Genomic DNA, 16,225 nt, shown 5'->3' with positions numbered 1-16,225 from the left:
TGAAGAACAGTTTTAAGACTTATGCTGGACCAGAACGGAGAAGACTACTGGGACTGACTTCTTTCTTGAATGAAATCAAACTGGACAGTTCAACTTGTGACTTCATTTGAAAATAAGAAAATGTACTGAGAATAATTGAACTGTGGTGAAAAAGACTAAGACTACGAAATCATGTATATATGTTAATATAATTGTTACAATTGTTTTGCTAGAACATCCTCGTAGCCTTGGTGACTCGGGACCAAAATTACCTATCTCCTAAGAACAGGAGTGTTTGATCGAAATACTCAGACCATAATGTATATAACTAGTAATTTTTTTTTGCTGGCTCTCCGGTAAGGGCAGCCTGGGAGCAGGATTACAGGCACTCGCCAGTATTGCACTACCTCTGGCGGGTGCGAGATTTTTGGTGGTAATAACACCGGTACAAGAGAACTGTCGACCCAGGTCCAGTGCTAGGGATGGGCACTAGGCAGCAGCTCCCCATACGTTGGCTGCACCCTGGTGGCATAATAGCCTGACACAAACAAAACAACACATATTAATATTGCACACATACACTGACACTTTTCAGGCCCATTATGCAGAGTTTCTGCACCCTAACAGAGTACAAAGGTGGAGATGGGCTAAGGCCTAGGAGCCACCCCGATATAAGAACATACACACAGTACCTTCATTACCATTATATAGAATGGATATATATATATATATATATATATATATATATATATGTATATATGATAATGTGAATAAAACTGTATATAATCTTGTATATAAATTGTTTATATCATGAGAATGTACATAAAAATTTTGTGTGTAAATAAATGGAAAAAAATGAATTTCCAAAAGCATATCAACAACTGCAGTGCGATGGGGTGTGACGTTATCATCCATAAACACGAACTCGTGGCCAATGGCACCTCGGAACAGACGCACATGGGAAAGGATTACCTTAGTACAGTAGCGTGCACCGGTTACAGTACCGCCTTCCAGTATCTGGAGTTGTGTACGTCCATCCAAGATAACCAAAAAAAAAAAAAAAACCCTGTCATTTTTAGGCCACCCAAATAATTAAATTCATATGCCATGCTGTCTTATGTATGTTAATTGCGTGTGTTCTATGGTCGATTTGTCTGTTTTGCTGGACGAAAATCCCCAGTTTTTGGGGAAAACCTTGCTAACTACGCCTGATTCCTACTAACTCAGCCACGGAGTGAAAAAAGCCAATTATAGTTCCTCGCGTCATCTACGCGATTCGAACCCGGACCTTTTGCACCAGATGTGGGGAGGACGGTGACGATACCACTGTGCTACCCACGCAAACCCATCAAAGATAACGCCTCCACAGACGAGAACAGCTCGACCGCCATATCGATCCCTTTCAGTGATCTTTGCTATCAACTTCCACAACAAAAGATGGAAGTCTGTTCCACCAATCAACTACTCGCTGGCTGAAGGCAAAATTCCGCACATCTATCCTACAACTGTCTTTCCTCAATTTGAATTTATGCTCTCTCAGGTGATTATTCTGAGCAAGAGGAAGAATCCCATCAGCATTAAGCACGCTCAAACCAGTCAAGGCTTTATACACCTCAATCAGATCACCTTGCAGGTGCCTAGTCTTCAAACACTGTAATCTGCAAAATTTAAGTTTTTCTTCGTAAGAGCAACCCTTTGTTCCATTCACTAATCTTGTTGCCCTTCTCTGTACTCTCTCCAACAGCTGTACATCCTTCTTAAAATGAGGCCTCCAGACCTGTATACAGTACTCAATGTGTTGCCTGACCATCGACTTATAAAAGGGATAATGACCTCCTTATCCCTGCTAGAAAAATTCCTGTATATCTTTGACAAGACACCATGAGCTACTCTTGCAGACCATCTACACTGCTCAGAAAACTTCATATCTGCCTGCACAATTACCACCAGGTCCTTTTCATTCTCTACCACTGCCAGTGTAGTACCACAGAGTTGATACGTTATTCTGGGGTTACTGCTTCCCATATTTAGAACTTTACATTTGTCAATGTTAAACTTCATTTGCCACCTCTCAGCCCATCTGCTCAACTTTTCTAGATTCTATTGCAGAAGTATAGCGTCATTAACAACTTTGCCAACCTCCATATCGTCTGCAAACTTGGAAATTAAGCCTGATATACCATCATCAATATTATTTATAAATACAAAAAACAACAATGGACCCAACACTGAAACCTGAGCGACTCGACTATTAACATTAGTCCTCGAAGAGCAGTGCCCGTTGTCCTCTTTTTTCCACGAAACGTGCGTTTTAGCCCACGCAAGTCGCCTCTTCTTTATTTGTTGGGTCAGCAAAGGCTTATTCTTGGGCCGATAGTCATGCAGAGCACATTCTGAAAGCTGCCTTTGGATGGTTCGTGCACTCGTTTCAACGTCAGAGCCCATGTCAAAGTCCAATTTTAGATCAGGAGCACTAGCCTGGCAATTACGAAGGCGTGGCCATTTCAAATATTGATCTTGGGAAGGCGTAGTCACTCTCTCTTACAGTCTGATCCAGGTCTTCTCTTCACATCACCGGTTTCAGGCTTTAATTTCAGCACCTGGGATACTGTTGACTGGTGGCAGCCTATTTTATCAGTGATAGCATGTGTAGAAAACCCTTCGTGGGACAGAGAAAAGCCAAACTTTTTTTCTTGGGGTCGTCTGAACATATGGAGCCATGCTTACACCTCTGCAAAACAGGATACTAATGAGCGTATGTACCATTCCAACTCCGTATTTATAGAAATGGCTGATGCAATACCTTGCAATTACTGTCTGCTGCAACAGAAGCGTTATCTGATGCAATATTTGCTTTGCGACAAACAAAATGATTGTAATAAAATAATGTCTTATTCATTTCACTACAACTGTTAGTTTTTTTAAGGTGATACAGTTTTTTTTGTCCGCCACTGTATAATGTGTCTATTGTATTGTATCGTATGTCAACTTGTCTACGGCAGCACCCAGGCCAATGCCCATCTCCACCTTGTATCTTGTTTATTCGAGTGGAATTTCCACATATAGGCCTGCAGTGTAAATGTGTCAGTGTAAGTGTATTGTAGTGTAATGTTCGTGTTTTTGTCAGGCCACTTAGCTAGCAGGGAGCAGAAGCCACCAGGGCTCCGCTACCTGGCGCCCCTTCCTGGCACGTGTAGCCGAACCCGGATGCACTAACCGTTCCATGCTGTAAGCACACACTCCCGCACCCTTCACTACTACTGATGATATGTGATTTTTGATATGTTGTGAGGGATGTATCCATCAGTACTACTGATGGGTACCCGCAGTCCCACTGGAGGGAATGCGGGCACCCATTGTGTATTGTGTCTGTAAATTGTGTGCCGAAGGTCAATTTGCTTGTTTGCTGGGAGGAAAACCGAGAGTCTGGGAGACAAACTATGCTACCTGCGCCTGTAATCAACTAACTCAGAGACGTTGTGATAAAGCCCCATAACAATTCCTTGTATCATCGACGTGATACAACGACGTGATTTGGCCTTAGATCTTTTCCACCTGTTGTGGTGGGATGGCCATTCTACTAACTTCGTGATTCGCTAGAGCATCTTTTTGTGATAAAAATGTGTGCATTTTACCATAAATCACGCCTTTATAACAGAGTATTTTTGATATGTGGTGGCGCTGTTGTTATTTTGTATGTGCTTTTGGTTGGAGAGCACGTGTGTTGTAGGTTAGTCATTTAAAATCTGAAGTTAGTTTTGTATATTTGTGTATACGTAACCTATAAATCGTCATGGGTCGTGTTAAAAAGCGATTTAATTCGAAAGCTAGGCAAGTTGTTGAATCAACGATATTAGATACAGAGGCGAATAAGGCAAGTCGAAGGTTATTTTATATATTCATATATTTATGTGGTGCACTATTATTGCGAACCGAGTTAAAATTTATATTCAAATTCACATCATTAACATATTGTCTGTATGCTAAATAAAAGGTTAAATTTTTTTATATTTCAGTATTATATATTTTAGAAGTTTCATAAAATTTATAAATACTTACATAAATACATACATAAATTTTCGACGTGAATAATCATTTGGTGAACGAGGGCACAAACGTTTATATAGAAGTTTGTTATAGAGAGGTACATAGCTGTGTGAGAATATATGGGTCCGTCCAATGTGTCCGTATTGGGTTCTCTTGTTAGGACGGCCAAGGTATCAGTGAAAGCAGTTAACAATGAGCCATTCATTTTTTTGTGGCAACATATGGATTCCATAGTGCAATATGCATATTAATGACCAAATATGTTATCTCAGGTCCCTAGCCACGAAAAATGCTCTTGACTTTCTCAGGATTGGCCGTGACAGTGTTGCTAAAATCAGTCACAGCTGAGCTAGGACTGCCAGGTGTATGCATTAATTCATGACGTCACTGTATTTAGTAGTGCTACTTTGCCCAGACACTTTTTCACATTATCTACAATTCAGAATTCTTAATATTGTAATTCAAATTTGTAAACAAACACATCAATTTAAATCATTTAAGTTTTTTTTTTTTTTTAACCGTTTGGTGTCATCTTTAAACTTCGCTAATTAAAAAGATGTGGTTAAATTCTACATAGCAAGCCTGCCTCCTTACTGTTAAAATACTTAAACAGAATATTGAAGAATGCAGAATATTTTTGTACCATTGCAGTTTTATTTTGATCCATGTAGGATTAATTTCTCATTCCATGTTTTAGCTCTTTGGCACTCTGAAAAGTGCAGTGTTCATCTATGGTTGTAATGCCATTCAAAAAAGTTTTCTCTTGTTTTTCTAATAAAAATTTGAAAAATCACTTATGAACTAAGGAAAAATATACCAAAAGTGGCTATAAGTATTCATGTAAGTGCTACCATTTTAATGAATAGCTACTTATCCTCAATTAGAGGAACTTAGTTTTTGCTTAAATTTTCAAACCTTTTACACATACAGGCAACCCCCCCCCCCATAACACAGCACTTCTACAACATGGTTTCGTTCTAACATGATTGATAAATTGTGACAATCCTCTCGCAACACGGTACTTATAATAACCCGGTTTCGCTTTAACACGGTTAGAGAATTGCGGCAAACCTCACATAACTCAGTATTTTTGAGCTTATGTGGGGAAAACCCTGCTGTTATGTTGGATGTAATTTTTCAACATTTCCATTCTTTTTTGTGAATTCCTGCTGTTGACTTGCTAGTTGTTATGCAAAAAAATTATTTTGTTGGGAAATCCCCATGTTAGGTTTTGTGCTATTGAACTTGTAATTGTTTGAGACAATAAAAAAATTGTGACTTCCAAGCATGCATTTCATGACTTTTAAGGGTATTTTGGTTTTTATTTGATTGTTTATAAATTTTTCCAGGTATGTATTACTAAACTTTGTTCTTAAACATTCTTTAAATAAATCAGCAATAGCTGATTTATTTAAAGAATGGTTTCTAAATTGTTTTGTGCCAGCTGTGGAAAACTATTTAAAGCGGAAAAAAATCTAGATTTCAAAGTTTTATTACTATTGGATAACGTGCCAGGCCATCCAAAAGATTTAAGTTATCCAAAATATTGAAGTAATGTTCCTACCATCTAATACAACTTCTTTAATTCAGCTATTAGATCATGGCATTATATCTACCTTTAAAGCTCATTACATCAGAAAATTGTTACAACAGATTTTGGAAAAATTTGATTCCGAATCCATTGAAGTGATGGAGGCATGAAAATATTTCTCAATTGCGGACTGTATCGGAATCATAGCTTTATCACACAAAGAAGTAAAACCATCAACATTAAATGTATGTTGGAAAAATGTATGGCCAGTATCAGTTCATTCAGGAAATATGGTCGAACTGGCAGAAAACGGAATTGATGTGATAGTAGAACTTGCTAAGTCGGTAGGAGAGGAAGGTTTTCATGATGTGACTACTGAAGACGTTCAAGAATTACTGGTAGAAAAGGCTGGTGAAAATGGCATTGGAGATAAACCAAATCAATTCAGAGGATGATAGTGCAGATGAAAATTCTGAAGTCCCAAATTTTACCCTAAAGAGCATACGGGAAGGTTTAAACTTATCTGAGCAATTCGAATCTTATTTTTTTTTAATTCAGATCCTTCAACTGAAAGGAACACGAAGTTCAAAAGATGCTTAGCTCCATACGTACAATTTACAAAGATCTATCAAGCAAAAGCAAACAATCCCAGATTACTGATTTTTTAAAGAGAGCAGAAGATATACGAAATCTAGATGCTGCAAAAGAAAGTTCAAAAGGTGAAGATATTCTGCAACAGAGAAGACTCTTGTTTGATTGTGCTCAGGTGCAATGAAGAGGAAGAAAGTTAAATGAATGTACATTATCTGACTTATATGTATCACAGTTTCTAAGACATTTGTTCAGTTATTACTAGTTTTAATAAAAATTAAGTTTCCGATAGTTATAAAAAAAATGGTGTATTTTTGTTAGCTTTTGGAACGTAACCCCCCTTTCTGTACTGGTTCTTAGTCCTTTATAGCATGGTTTCGCACTACACAAGATTTTTTAGGAACCTAACTACCCTGTTATACGAGGGTTACCTGTATACACACACACACACTCACTCTGACATAAGCATTGTTGATGATTTATTACATTTATCTTTGGATAAATTTCAATTTCAGGTAGTAGTTGATCTGAGTGTACAGGATGACAAGTATGATACCAGTAACCTTTTGGTGTTGCCTTCAAAGAAAAGGAAAACTAAAATCACAACAAAAAATGTTCCCCAGCCAAAGCCCCTATCAAAGAAACAGAGAAAGAAACTTGAAAAAATTTGTGAAGTAAAGAAGAAGAAAGCAAATGTAAGTATGCTTTAGTAAGCTACAGATATGTTTTTTTGGAAATAAACATGAATGGAAAATGGGATTGTGTGTCATAAATAGATACCTATATACATATATAAGAACAGTTTTTTAAACTCTGATCCAATGTTATGGCTGAACTTCAGGTTTTATTAAATTTTAATTTATATTTTCACTATGGACCAAAATTATCAAAATATGTTTGGTCAGAATAGTATTATAGGATTAAATTTCATTTCAGTATAATTTGAAAATTGTATATATATCTGCATTCAGTTTCTGTCTTGGAGACACTTGAGACCTTTCAGTGATAGAGGCCATTAGAAGTTTAAGTTGGCATTTTGGATAATGGTATCATCTGTAATGTGAGCATGAGCCTTGATAGCTGAATGTTGGCTTCTGTCACTGGGGCATCAAAATGTTTCCAAGACAGAAACTGAAAGCAGAAATGCATACTGTTTTTCAGATTATTTCGATGTCAGCACTAAAATATAACCCTGAGGCCTTTTACTATTTTTGCTGTATAAGGTAAGTGACATCCATTATAGAGTTTGAAGTGCACATAACCTTTGTTGTGTGTTTACTTGGCATCCTTAGTTCCATACACCACATCGCTGCTCACTAGACTTGATATTATTAGAAAGGTTATGTTGTTCTCATACACAAAATAATACAGGTTAAGTAATTTAGGTTGTTTACCAGGCATTGGGTGGGAAATGTCCATCAAAATGACTTAAATTTTAAAATTGAATGAAGCAACATTAATAGGAATTTTAGTTTTCCTTCATTATTGGTTTGACTTTCAATATATTGTTAATTGCTTTAAAATTAATAATTAATTAATTAATTAATAAATTAAAAATAATTTTTATGTCCTATTTTTAATAGGACAAAAAAAATTCATTTTATTTCCATAAAAAATAAAGGCTACACAGTTTTTTAGTGATTGTGTTAAGCCTATTACGCATAATTATCAAGTGTTACAAAATGAGAATTTAAAATTAGTGGTAGCTCTGGCATCTAGTCATTCAGTATGCTGGATTCATGTTTGAACTGTCTCCGAACTGTTGATGCTTCAAATGTTTCATCAGACTGGTAGCAAATCATTGAAGGATGTGGGGTTTTTGATTTTTGTTTCTTTTAAATTTCATTTGCCAAGTGAAGATAATGCCCAAATGTTAACATTAAAAAACATTTTTACAAACTGAATGTCCTAAAGTGCCACTTGGAGAGAGGGGAGGATTATTTTAAAAAAATTAATTAAAAATATATGTTTTCAGTATAAAAAAAAAAAAGGATTTTTCGTAGTTGTTCGGAAAAGATTGAAAATAAAGCTGGTATCAAAATGTGAACAGTTTTTACATTTTTTTGGCAATATTTAATATGGGGTTACTTTTTCCAAGTGCACATGTATATTAAAAATAAATTGATGATGCTGCTAGCCAGTTAATCTAGGTTAAGTGTAGTTGCCATTTTGAAGATCACCTTGCTCTCTTCTTCTGGGCTGGGATGTTTGGATACTGGATACAGAAAGATCTGTGTTTGTTTGTTTGTTATTTGGTTTTTTAGGAGCATTAGCAGCTAAGGCCATATTGCTCCGGGGATATGCGGTGGTCATTCTCTGACCTTTCCGCATCCTCCGTATTCAGTGGTCACAGGCTCGAACCCCTGTCTAATCAAGAAGCATGTGCTATGCACTGCTGCTCCTTCCCACCTGGCTACGGAGGCTCCCACAGAAAGATCTAACTGATCTACATCAGGTATGAAGCTAAACCGTATAAACTTTTTAATAGCATTATATATGCAGTGGTATACTTTCTCACTTTCTGTTAGATAATCCACATAACTCCAAATATGCCCTTAAAAACTTTTATCTAAACAGACTTGATATGTTTTTCACAGGTTAACATAACTTTGTTAATAGATGCATCCTTTGTTGAACCAGTTGCCATGATGATGTCCTGAGTTTCAGACAAATCTCACCTTTTTTGGTGATGCTATTGGTATAAAATGATATTAGCAACTTAGGTTGATTTATGGATAATGGTGTCATCTGTAATGTTGAGCATAAGCCAAAAGCCTTAAAGTTGAAATTCCAATTTTTGTTGTTTGGAGAGATTCAGACTATGTCCAGGAGGGAAAAGCATACAATTTTCAAAGGACAGTAATGTTATAATAGTATTTTTTATATCAACAGATGGACAAGTGACACAAAGGCATTATATTTATCTCTCTGAGTGTTCATGTGCATGTTCACTAAAGCTAATGGTTGCTAACATGTTACTGTAAAATGTATTTGGGAGAGCTTCTCAAATATTATTACACTTCTCATTTATTATTAACGAGTTTCCTTTCAAGATCCAAACTCTACTAGTCAGTTTCAGTGATATGTTATTCAGAGTTAATGCAAATAAGCAGATTATTTTTACAAATGTTGTAATGATCTGCTTATTTGAATTACATTTGCTTATTAAAAATAATAATAATCACTTATTTGCATTAAACAAAAAAGGCAGGGGGGGAGGTCTTCAATAGAAAATATTGATAGTTTTAAATTTCTACAATATAAATTAAAATAGACATGCCCCATTCAGGTTTACCCTCTAAAATAGGTTTGCTCAAAGAAATTTCTCTGGACTAGATGGTGAAATTATTTAATCTGTATCACATTCTTGATATGGACATGTAATAGCTCAAAGAATTTTCAAAAAAAGAAAAATAACTGTACTCCAAGTAATTAACACAAATAGCAAAGTCCTTTTCACTTCTGCTTGTAGAGGTTTTATTCCAATTTTAATGCTTTTTTCTTCTGGTTCCATGGTCAATCCTATAAAGTACTCTGCATTTTTTAACAGCTGTGACATTCCTGTTTAAAGCTTTCCCACTATCACTTTTTTAAGGGCACTGAAGGAATAAATCCAGTTATAATTCTCCTTCCTCTTTATTTTTGACTTTCATGAAGACTTATTTGAACATATCATATTTATTCAGTTTCACTTGAGCTGCTTAGCTGGTCATTTTCTTCATATGTTGCTGCACCTTGTTCATCTCCAATAAGTTTTCTTTTTCTCTCATAATTCATTGTGAATTGGGATAATATAATTCACGGTATCATCATCATCATCAGCCATTTTCAATCCACTGCAGGATGAAGGCCTCTCCAGGAACTTTCCAGTTCCTTCTGTTTTGAGCACTGGCCATCCATTTACTACCCATAAACTCATGAATTTCATCTATCCATCTCCGCCTTTGTCTTTCAGGTTTTCTTCTAGCTCCTCTTGGGAACTGTTCTGTTATTTTCTTTATTTTCCCATCTGTCATCATGTCTTCGAGCTATGTGTCCTGCCCAAGACCATTTTAGTTCTTTTGTTTTGATAAGAATGTCCTTTACTTGTGTTTGCAGCCTAATCCATGTGTTTCTCTTCTTATCTAACAGTCTGATTCCCAATATAATTCATTCCATTCTTTGCTGTGTAGTTCTCAGCTTCTCTTCCATTCTTTTGGTGAGTGCCCAAGTTTCACTTTCCATAAGTCATGGTGGGGAGTATACATTGGTTCATTATTTTACGTTTCAGACAAACTGGGATATTGCTCTTCAGTATGTGACTATATTTCCTGAATGCTATCCATCCAAAATTTATTCTTCTCTTGACTTCTTTTGAGTGCTGATGACCCTCCTCTGTGTGTGTCCTGTGGCACAATTTTAACGATTAGACACCTTTTAATTGACTGTCCAGATTTTAGCAATATCCGTCTTACCGCTTTTAACCATCTGACTGAGCCGTATACACTCAGTCAGATTTTATCTGACAATGACAATGTGTCTGCTGTTTTTAGCTTTTTTAAATCAATAAAGGTTTTTACTCGTATTTAAAATTTTTACGTTATTGTTATGTCTTTTATTATATATCTGGACATGGTGGCCTAACTACTTAGGTCACTGAGAGAATAAATTTTTATATATTACCTCTTTTTGGCGCATTATAGCCTTAGATGCTAATGCGCCAATAAAATCAAATCAAAATCAAATCTCTTGACTTCCAGCCATTTATCATTATTACAGCACTCTCATATATTTTCTTCAAAATCATAATATATGGAGTATCTATGCCTTGTCTTTCCAGTGCCCGAAACATTGCCTTATGCTGTATGGAGTCAAATGCCTTTTCATAATCCACAAATGCCAGGCATAATGGTGTTTTATATTCATTTGCTTTCTCCATTAGTTGTGATATTACGTGAAAGCGATCCATAGTTGAGAATCCTGCCCTAAAGCCAGCTTGCTCTTTCGGTTGATTCTCATCAAGTATTCTTTCTAATCTGTTAGTAATGACCCTTGTGAACAACCTGTCGATGTGGGATAACAAGCTAATTCGTCTATAATTTCCAATTTCTGATTTATCTCCTTTCTTATGCAGCAAAACTATGATTGCATTATTCCACTGCTTAGGCGTCACACCTTTTCTAATGCACTTTGTGAAGAGCCTTGCCAGTTTTTGTGTTATGTCTCTTCCTCCCAATTTTAACAACTCTAGAGTAACTTCATATTCCCCCGGGGCTTTCTGATTCTTCATTTTCTTCAGTGCATGTTCTACCTCATCAGGAAGAATATCGGGTATGTCGTATGTGGGCACCTCCATAGCCAGGTGGGAAGGAGCAGCAGTGCGTAGCCCACGCTTCTTGATTAGACCGGGGTTCGAGCCCATCACCACCAAATGCGGAGGATGTGGAAAGGTCAGGGAATGACCACCGCATATTCCCGGAGCAATATGGCCTTAGTTGCTAATGCTCCTAAAAACCAAATAACAACAATATGTCGCATGTGTTGCTACTTTGCAATCCATCTTCCCCACTGTTCCTCTCTCCTTGTATAATTCCCTATAGTAGTCTTCTGCTATTTGAATTATGCCTTCTCTGCTGTTTATAAGTACACCATCGCTATTCTTCGGTTTCAGTATCATTTGTCTTTCTGTATTACTGCTCATGGCTGCTGATTTAAATCCCTTGTTTTCCCTTAATGCTTGTTCTACTTTTCTTGTGTTAAATCTTCTTATGGCTGTGCATAACTCGGTAAGCCTTTCTTTCTAATGGCTTTGCATAACTCGGTATACTCAATTTTTTTCCTTGTCACTGTTTAACTTGCTCTTCATTTTTCGCCTTCGGTTCATCATAACAAGTGTTTCTTGACTAATTTTTTTTTCTTTGGATTTCTTTTTCCCTATAGGTTTCTTGGGCTTTATCACTTTCAGAAAGTTGTAATATTCCTCGTCGATATCTTGGTCCCGAGCAGTCTGCAGAAGCTCAAACTTGTTCTTAAGTTCTAGTACATACTGCTTTTTCTCCTCTTCTATTATCTCAAAGACCTTTGTATTATTTACTCGAGTCAGTTTTTTCCTTTCCTACATCTATAGCAAGTGTATATCTTACCATTCTGTGATCACTTCCAACATTTACCTTATTCAATACAGTAACATCATTCACAATGTATCTTCTGTTAGTGAGGATGAAGTTGATTTCATTAGTTGTTAATCCATTTGGACTCTTTCATGTCCACTTTAAGTTCATCCTTTTCTTGAAAAAAGTGTTCGTTACTGACAATCCTTGAGATTCTGCAAATTCCACAAGTCTTTCACATCTTTCATTTCTTTCACCAATTCCAAAATTTCCTATAGTTCCCCTTTCTGCGCTGTTTTGTCTTTTTCCAACCTTAGCATTGAAGTCCCCCATAATAATAGCGTAGTGGGTTTTCTGCTCATCTAGAAGACTTTTAATTGCAGTGTACATTTCTTCAACCTCTTCCTCATCGTGGCTCGATGTTGGTGCATAAATCATTATAACCTTTAGCTTGTACCTCTTAGAAATCTTGAGTATTATTCTTGACACCCTTGGTGATGTACTTTTTAATTCCAAAATGTTGTTTTTTAAATCTTTATGGACCAGAAACCTAACTCCATCTTCACTCCTTTCACTGTTTCCATTGGTGTACAGCAGATTTCCACTTGATAAACTTATAAGTGATTAATTTCTTCTTGTTTCAGCCAAACCAATGATATTCCAATTCACATTTTCTAATTCCTTTTCCAGCTCTAATATCCTGTCTTCATCAATGAGTGATCCTACAATATATAACAGGCCAAGTTCAGTTTCCGTGCATGGCAGCCTGGTCGTACCCAGAGATTCTTAGTACCCTCTGCTTCCACTCTGATCCTCTCGCTGCCATAAGAGAGGGAGTGAAAGCTGCTGGGGACTGAGGGCCATTTGTTTTGTCGTGCTGTCATGTGCTGGAGGGTTTGATCTTTCCCTCTTCACGCTGACCAGGCGTCTTGAAGAGAACCACTCTACATGTTCGTTGCCACCTAAGTGACGCAACAGGGCTTACCATCGGGTGATGGTAACAGGGCTTACCATTGGGTGCATGAGTGGATTTTAGGGAGGCAGGCCACCCGGACTTCTCCTAAATCTTCTGTAATAGAGAGATATTGGATCCATCAGTGTTTTAGGCTGAGTGTCTGATAACACACAGGATACCTGTTCCCCTCTAAGCCCCCCAGTGACTTATATTATCATGGTAATTCACGGTATGTAGAACATAAACCTATGTAAATTTATATAGGATACCACACAGCATACCTGTTCCCCTCTAAGCCCCCCCAGTGACTTTTATTAACATGGTAATTCATGGTATGTAGAACATAAACCTGTGTAAATTTATAATAAATTATATTTCTAATTGACTTTGAAAACTTTACTTATAAATGAAAATTACATGCTTAGTGCTGTGCATAACACCCCCAGTGACTTATATTATCATGGTAATTCACCACTAACCAATGTTCAATTGAAATCTTGGACACCTGTGTATTCTCAGACTAGTATTAAGAAGGTACTCTTAGATACCAAACTATTGTTGTTTATTGGATAACATACAAATTGATCATGATGGGGTGTAGGACACCCTGCCACGCTAATGGGAGTTATGCTCTAATTGCAGTAGTTATTTTTAAAAATGTCTTATTTATTTAATTTTGTTTGTTTCTTTTTTTGATTTGATGCTAGGTTTTGGAAGTTTATAATGCAGATTCCACTAAATAAATTTCCTTGAAATTTTGTTAGTAGATACAATACATGCTAAAGAAAAAAGTATAATTTTTTTTGAAAAACAATTCATGAGGGGCACTAAGGTATCCACATGAGAGCATGTGGATACCTTAGCTAAGCAAACAAGCTATGGCTACTACATGCTAGCAGTAGATGATTCACTGTGGTTAGCACGCGAACCACAGATACTTAAAAAAATCCAGCAAATTGAGATAGCCTATCTTTCTGAAGTGAGCTTAGCTAATGTGCACCTCCCACTTGCTTATGTCAGGAATAAACCAAAGTGGCTTAGTAGCATTTCATACTTGAACCAACATTTTTCTGTCTGTAATAACTAACAGAGATTTGTGGAATTTTAAAATTTCAAAAGAATTTTTTTATGAAATAAAAAAAGTACTCATTTCTTAACTTCAAGCATTTTTTTGTTATTTACATTTCTTTCTTTTTTTTTTTACATTTATTTACATTTCTCCTATGGAACCCAGACCTCATTAATATAACTCATTATTATGTATATTTAATTAGATGAATCTGTTGGCTCTTTATCCGCACTTTTGGTAATTAGATTTCTAACAGGAAGTTATATATTCTCCTTTATAGTTGATTATTTATCCATTTAGGCATGGATTGTCATTAATATTATTTTGGCATGGATTGTCATTAATATTATTTTGGCATGGATTGTCATTAATATTATTTTGGCATGGATTGTCATTAATATTATTTTGGCATAAGGTATTAATTACTTATGGACATTTATGTCAAGATAGAAAAGCATTGCTTCAGTGAATGGATTATAGTTTACAACTTGATCTGTAAAAAATTTATCCTCTTTGCTTTTGAAATTTCATTTATGCAACTCAGTAAAGCTGCAAATTATAAGCTTGCATGCTAGTACATTTTAGGCACATTCTCTCTCTCTCTCTCTCTCTCTCTCTCTCTCTCTCTCTCTCTCTCTCTCTCTCTCTCTCTCTCTCTCTCTCTCTCTCTCTCTCTCTCTCTCTCTCACACACACACACACACACACACACACACACACACACACACACATATATATATATATGTGCAAAGGTGCCTATTGTTGTCACCATGTCTCCCTCTCTGTCCACCATCTGCACATAACAACTTGACTCCCAGTGGACAGATTTTTATGAAACTTTATATCTAGTTCTTTTACAAAGATTTGTTGGACCATCATAAATTTCATTAAAATTGGACAAACAAAAATCAGGCAGTTATCATTTCTTTTTTTTATATAGTTTGTATGGAAAAAATGTGGTTGTACTGCAGTATTGTTAGCTTTAGGCAGTCCAATGCATGCTTTGTGTTTATTGTTATGTAAAACTTGTGAAGGCAGTGTTGCTTGTGGAGAGAGGGAGAGAGAGAGAGAGAGAGAGAGAGAGAGAGAGAGAGAGAGAGAGAGAAGAGAAGAGAAGAGAAGAGAAGAGAAGACTTTAAAGAGAAAGAGAGAGAAAAATATATGGGAGAAAAATAATAAATATTATCTAGTTGAAATTAAATTGAATGGCTAAATTTATAGAATGTAAAACTATAGAGTTCTATTAAGTAGTTTATTAAGTTATACTCTTAGTAATTAATTGATAAGAAGATAAATATATTAACTTTCACTTGTATTAATCATACAAAAATAAAAGAAATCATTTAATTTAAGAAAGAGATCAAATGCACTTGAAATGTAATGAACTATATACATTATATAACTTGTTTCTTATTTGAAATGTAAAGTGTTCAAGGGGTGAAATTCTGATTCTCTGTTAGGCTGTAATATGACATTTAGTTTAACTTACACTTCAAGTTAATATATGACACTGATTATTTTATTTATTTATTTTTTTAGAGACAATTGCTTTTAGAAGCATTAAAGAAAGTTCAAGTTTCTCAAGATGAACTACAGCTTTTGACTTCAACTTCAGAAATGCAGACTAAAGGACTGAAAAGGTCTGTTTTGATACCTATCTTGTATTTATTATTTTGCCTGCATTTTGGGTAAAGGCATCTCACAAAAACTTATAATATAAAATGTACTAATTTTATTCCATGACTATATAAATAAATTAATATATTGGACAGAACTAAAGTAATTATAATTGGAAATTTGTTTCAGATGACCTACAGTTTTCACAGTTAGTACAATAGTTAAGATTGCTATTCTTCTGTATATGGATTTGAATCCTGTTGAGGGGGTAAGAATAAGCTCTTTCACACCATTGCCTTGTTAGTCTCAGGTGAGGATTGTATGCTTTTTTCTCCCAGAAACTCAAGT

General features: G+C 35.9%; 1 protein-coding gene across 1 annotated transcript in view; it reads left to right on the top strand.

Annotated features, from left to right (window-relative positions):
- The first annotated feature begins 3,697 nt into the window (after positions 1-3,697).
- kz (putative ATP-dependent RNA helicase kurz) overlaps positions 3,698-16,225 on the top strand; it is a 215,910-nt gene continuing 203,382 nt past the window's right edge. Inside the window, exons 1-3 of the mRNA XM_090368664.1 lie at positions 3,698-3,853; positions 6,664-6,843; positions 15,800-15,900. Coding sequence (XP_090224790.1) covers positions 3,773-3,853; positions 6,664-6,843; positions 15,800-15,900 — 362 coding nt within the window. The 5' untranslated portion in view covers positions 3,698-3,772. The remainder of the gene's footprint in view (positions 3,854-6,663; positions 6,844-15,799; positions 15,901-16,225) is intronic.

The sequence above is a fragment of the Mastigoproctus giganteus genome, chromosome 1 (genome assembly GCF_048544385.1).
Source record: "Mastigoproctus giganteus isolate SK-2022 chromosome 1, ASM4854438v1, whole genome shotgun sequence".
Classification (NCBI taxonomy): Eukaryota; Metazoa; Arthropoda; class Arachnida; order Uropygi; family Thelyphonidae; genus Mastigoproctus; species Mastigoproctus giganteus.
The sequence above is the reverse complement of the archived record's forward strand: the minus strand, read 5'-3'. Positions and strand labels throughout refer to the sequence as shown.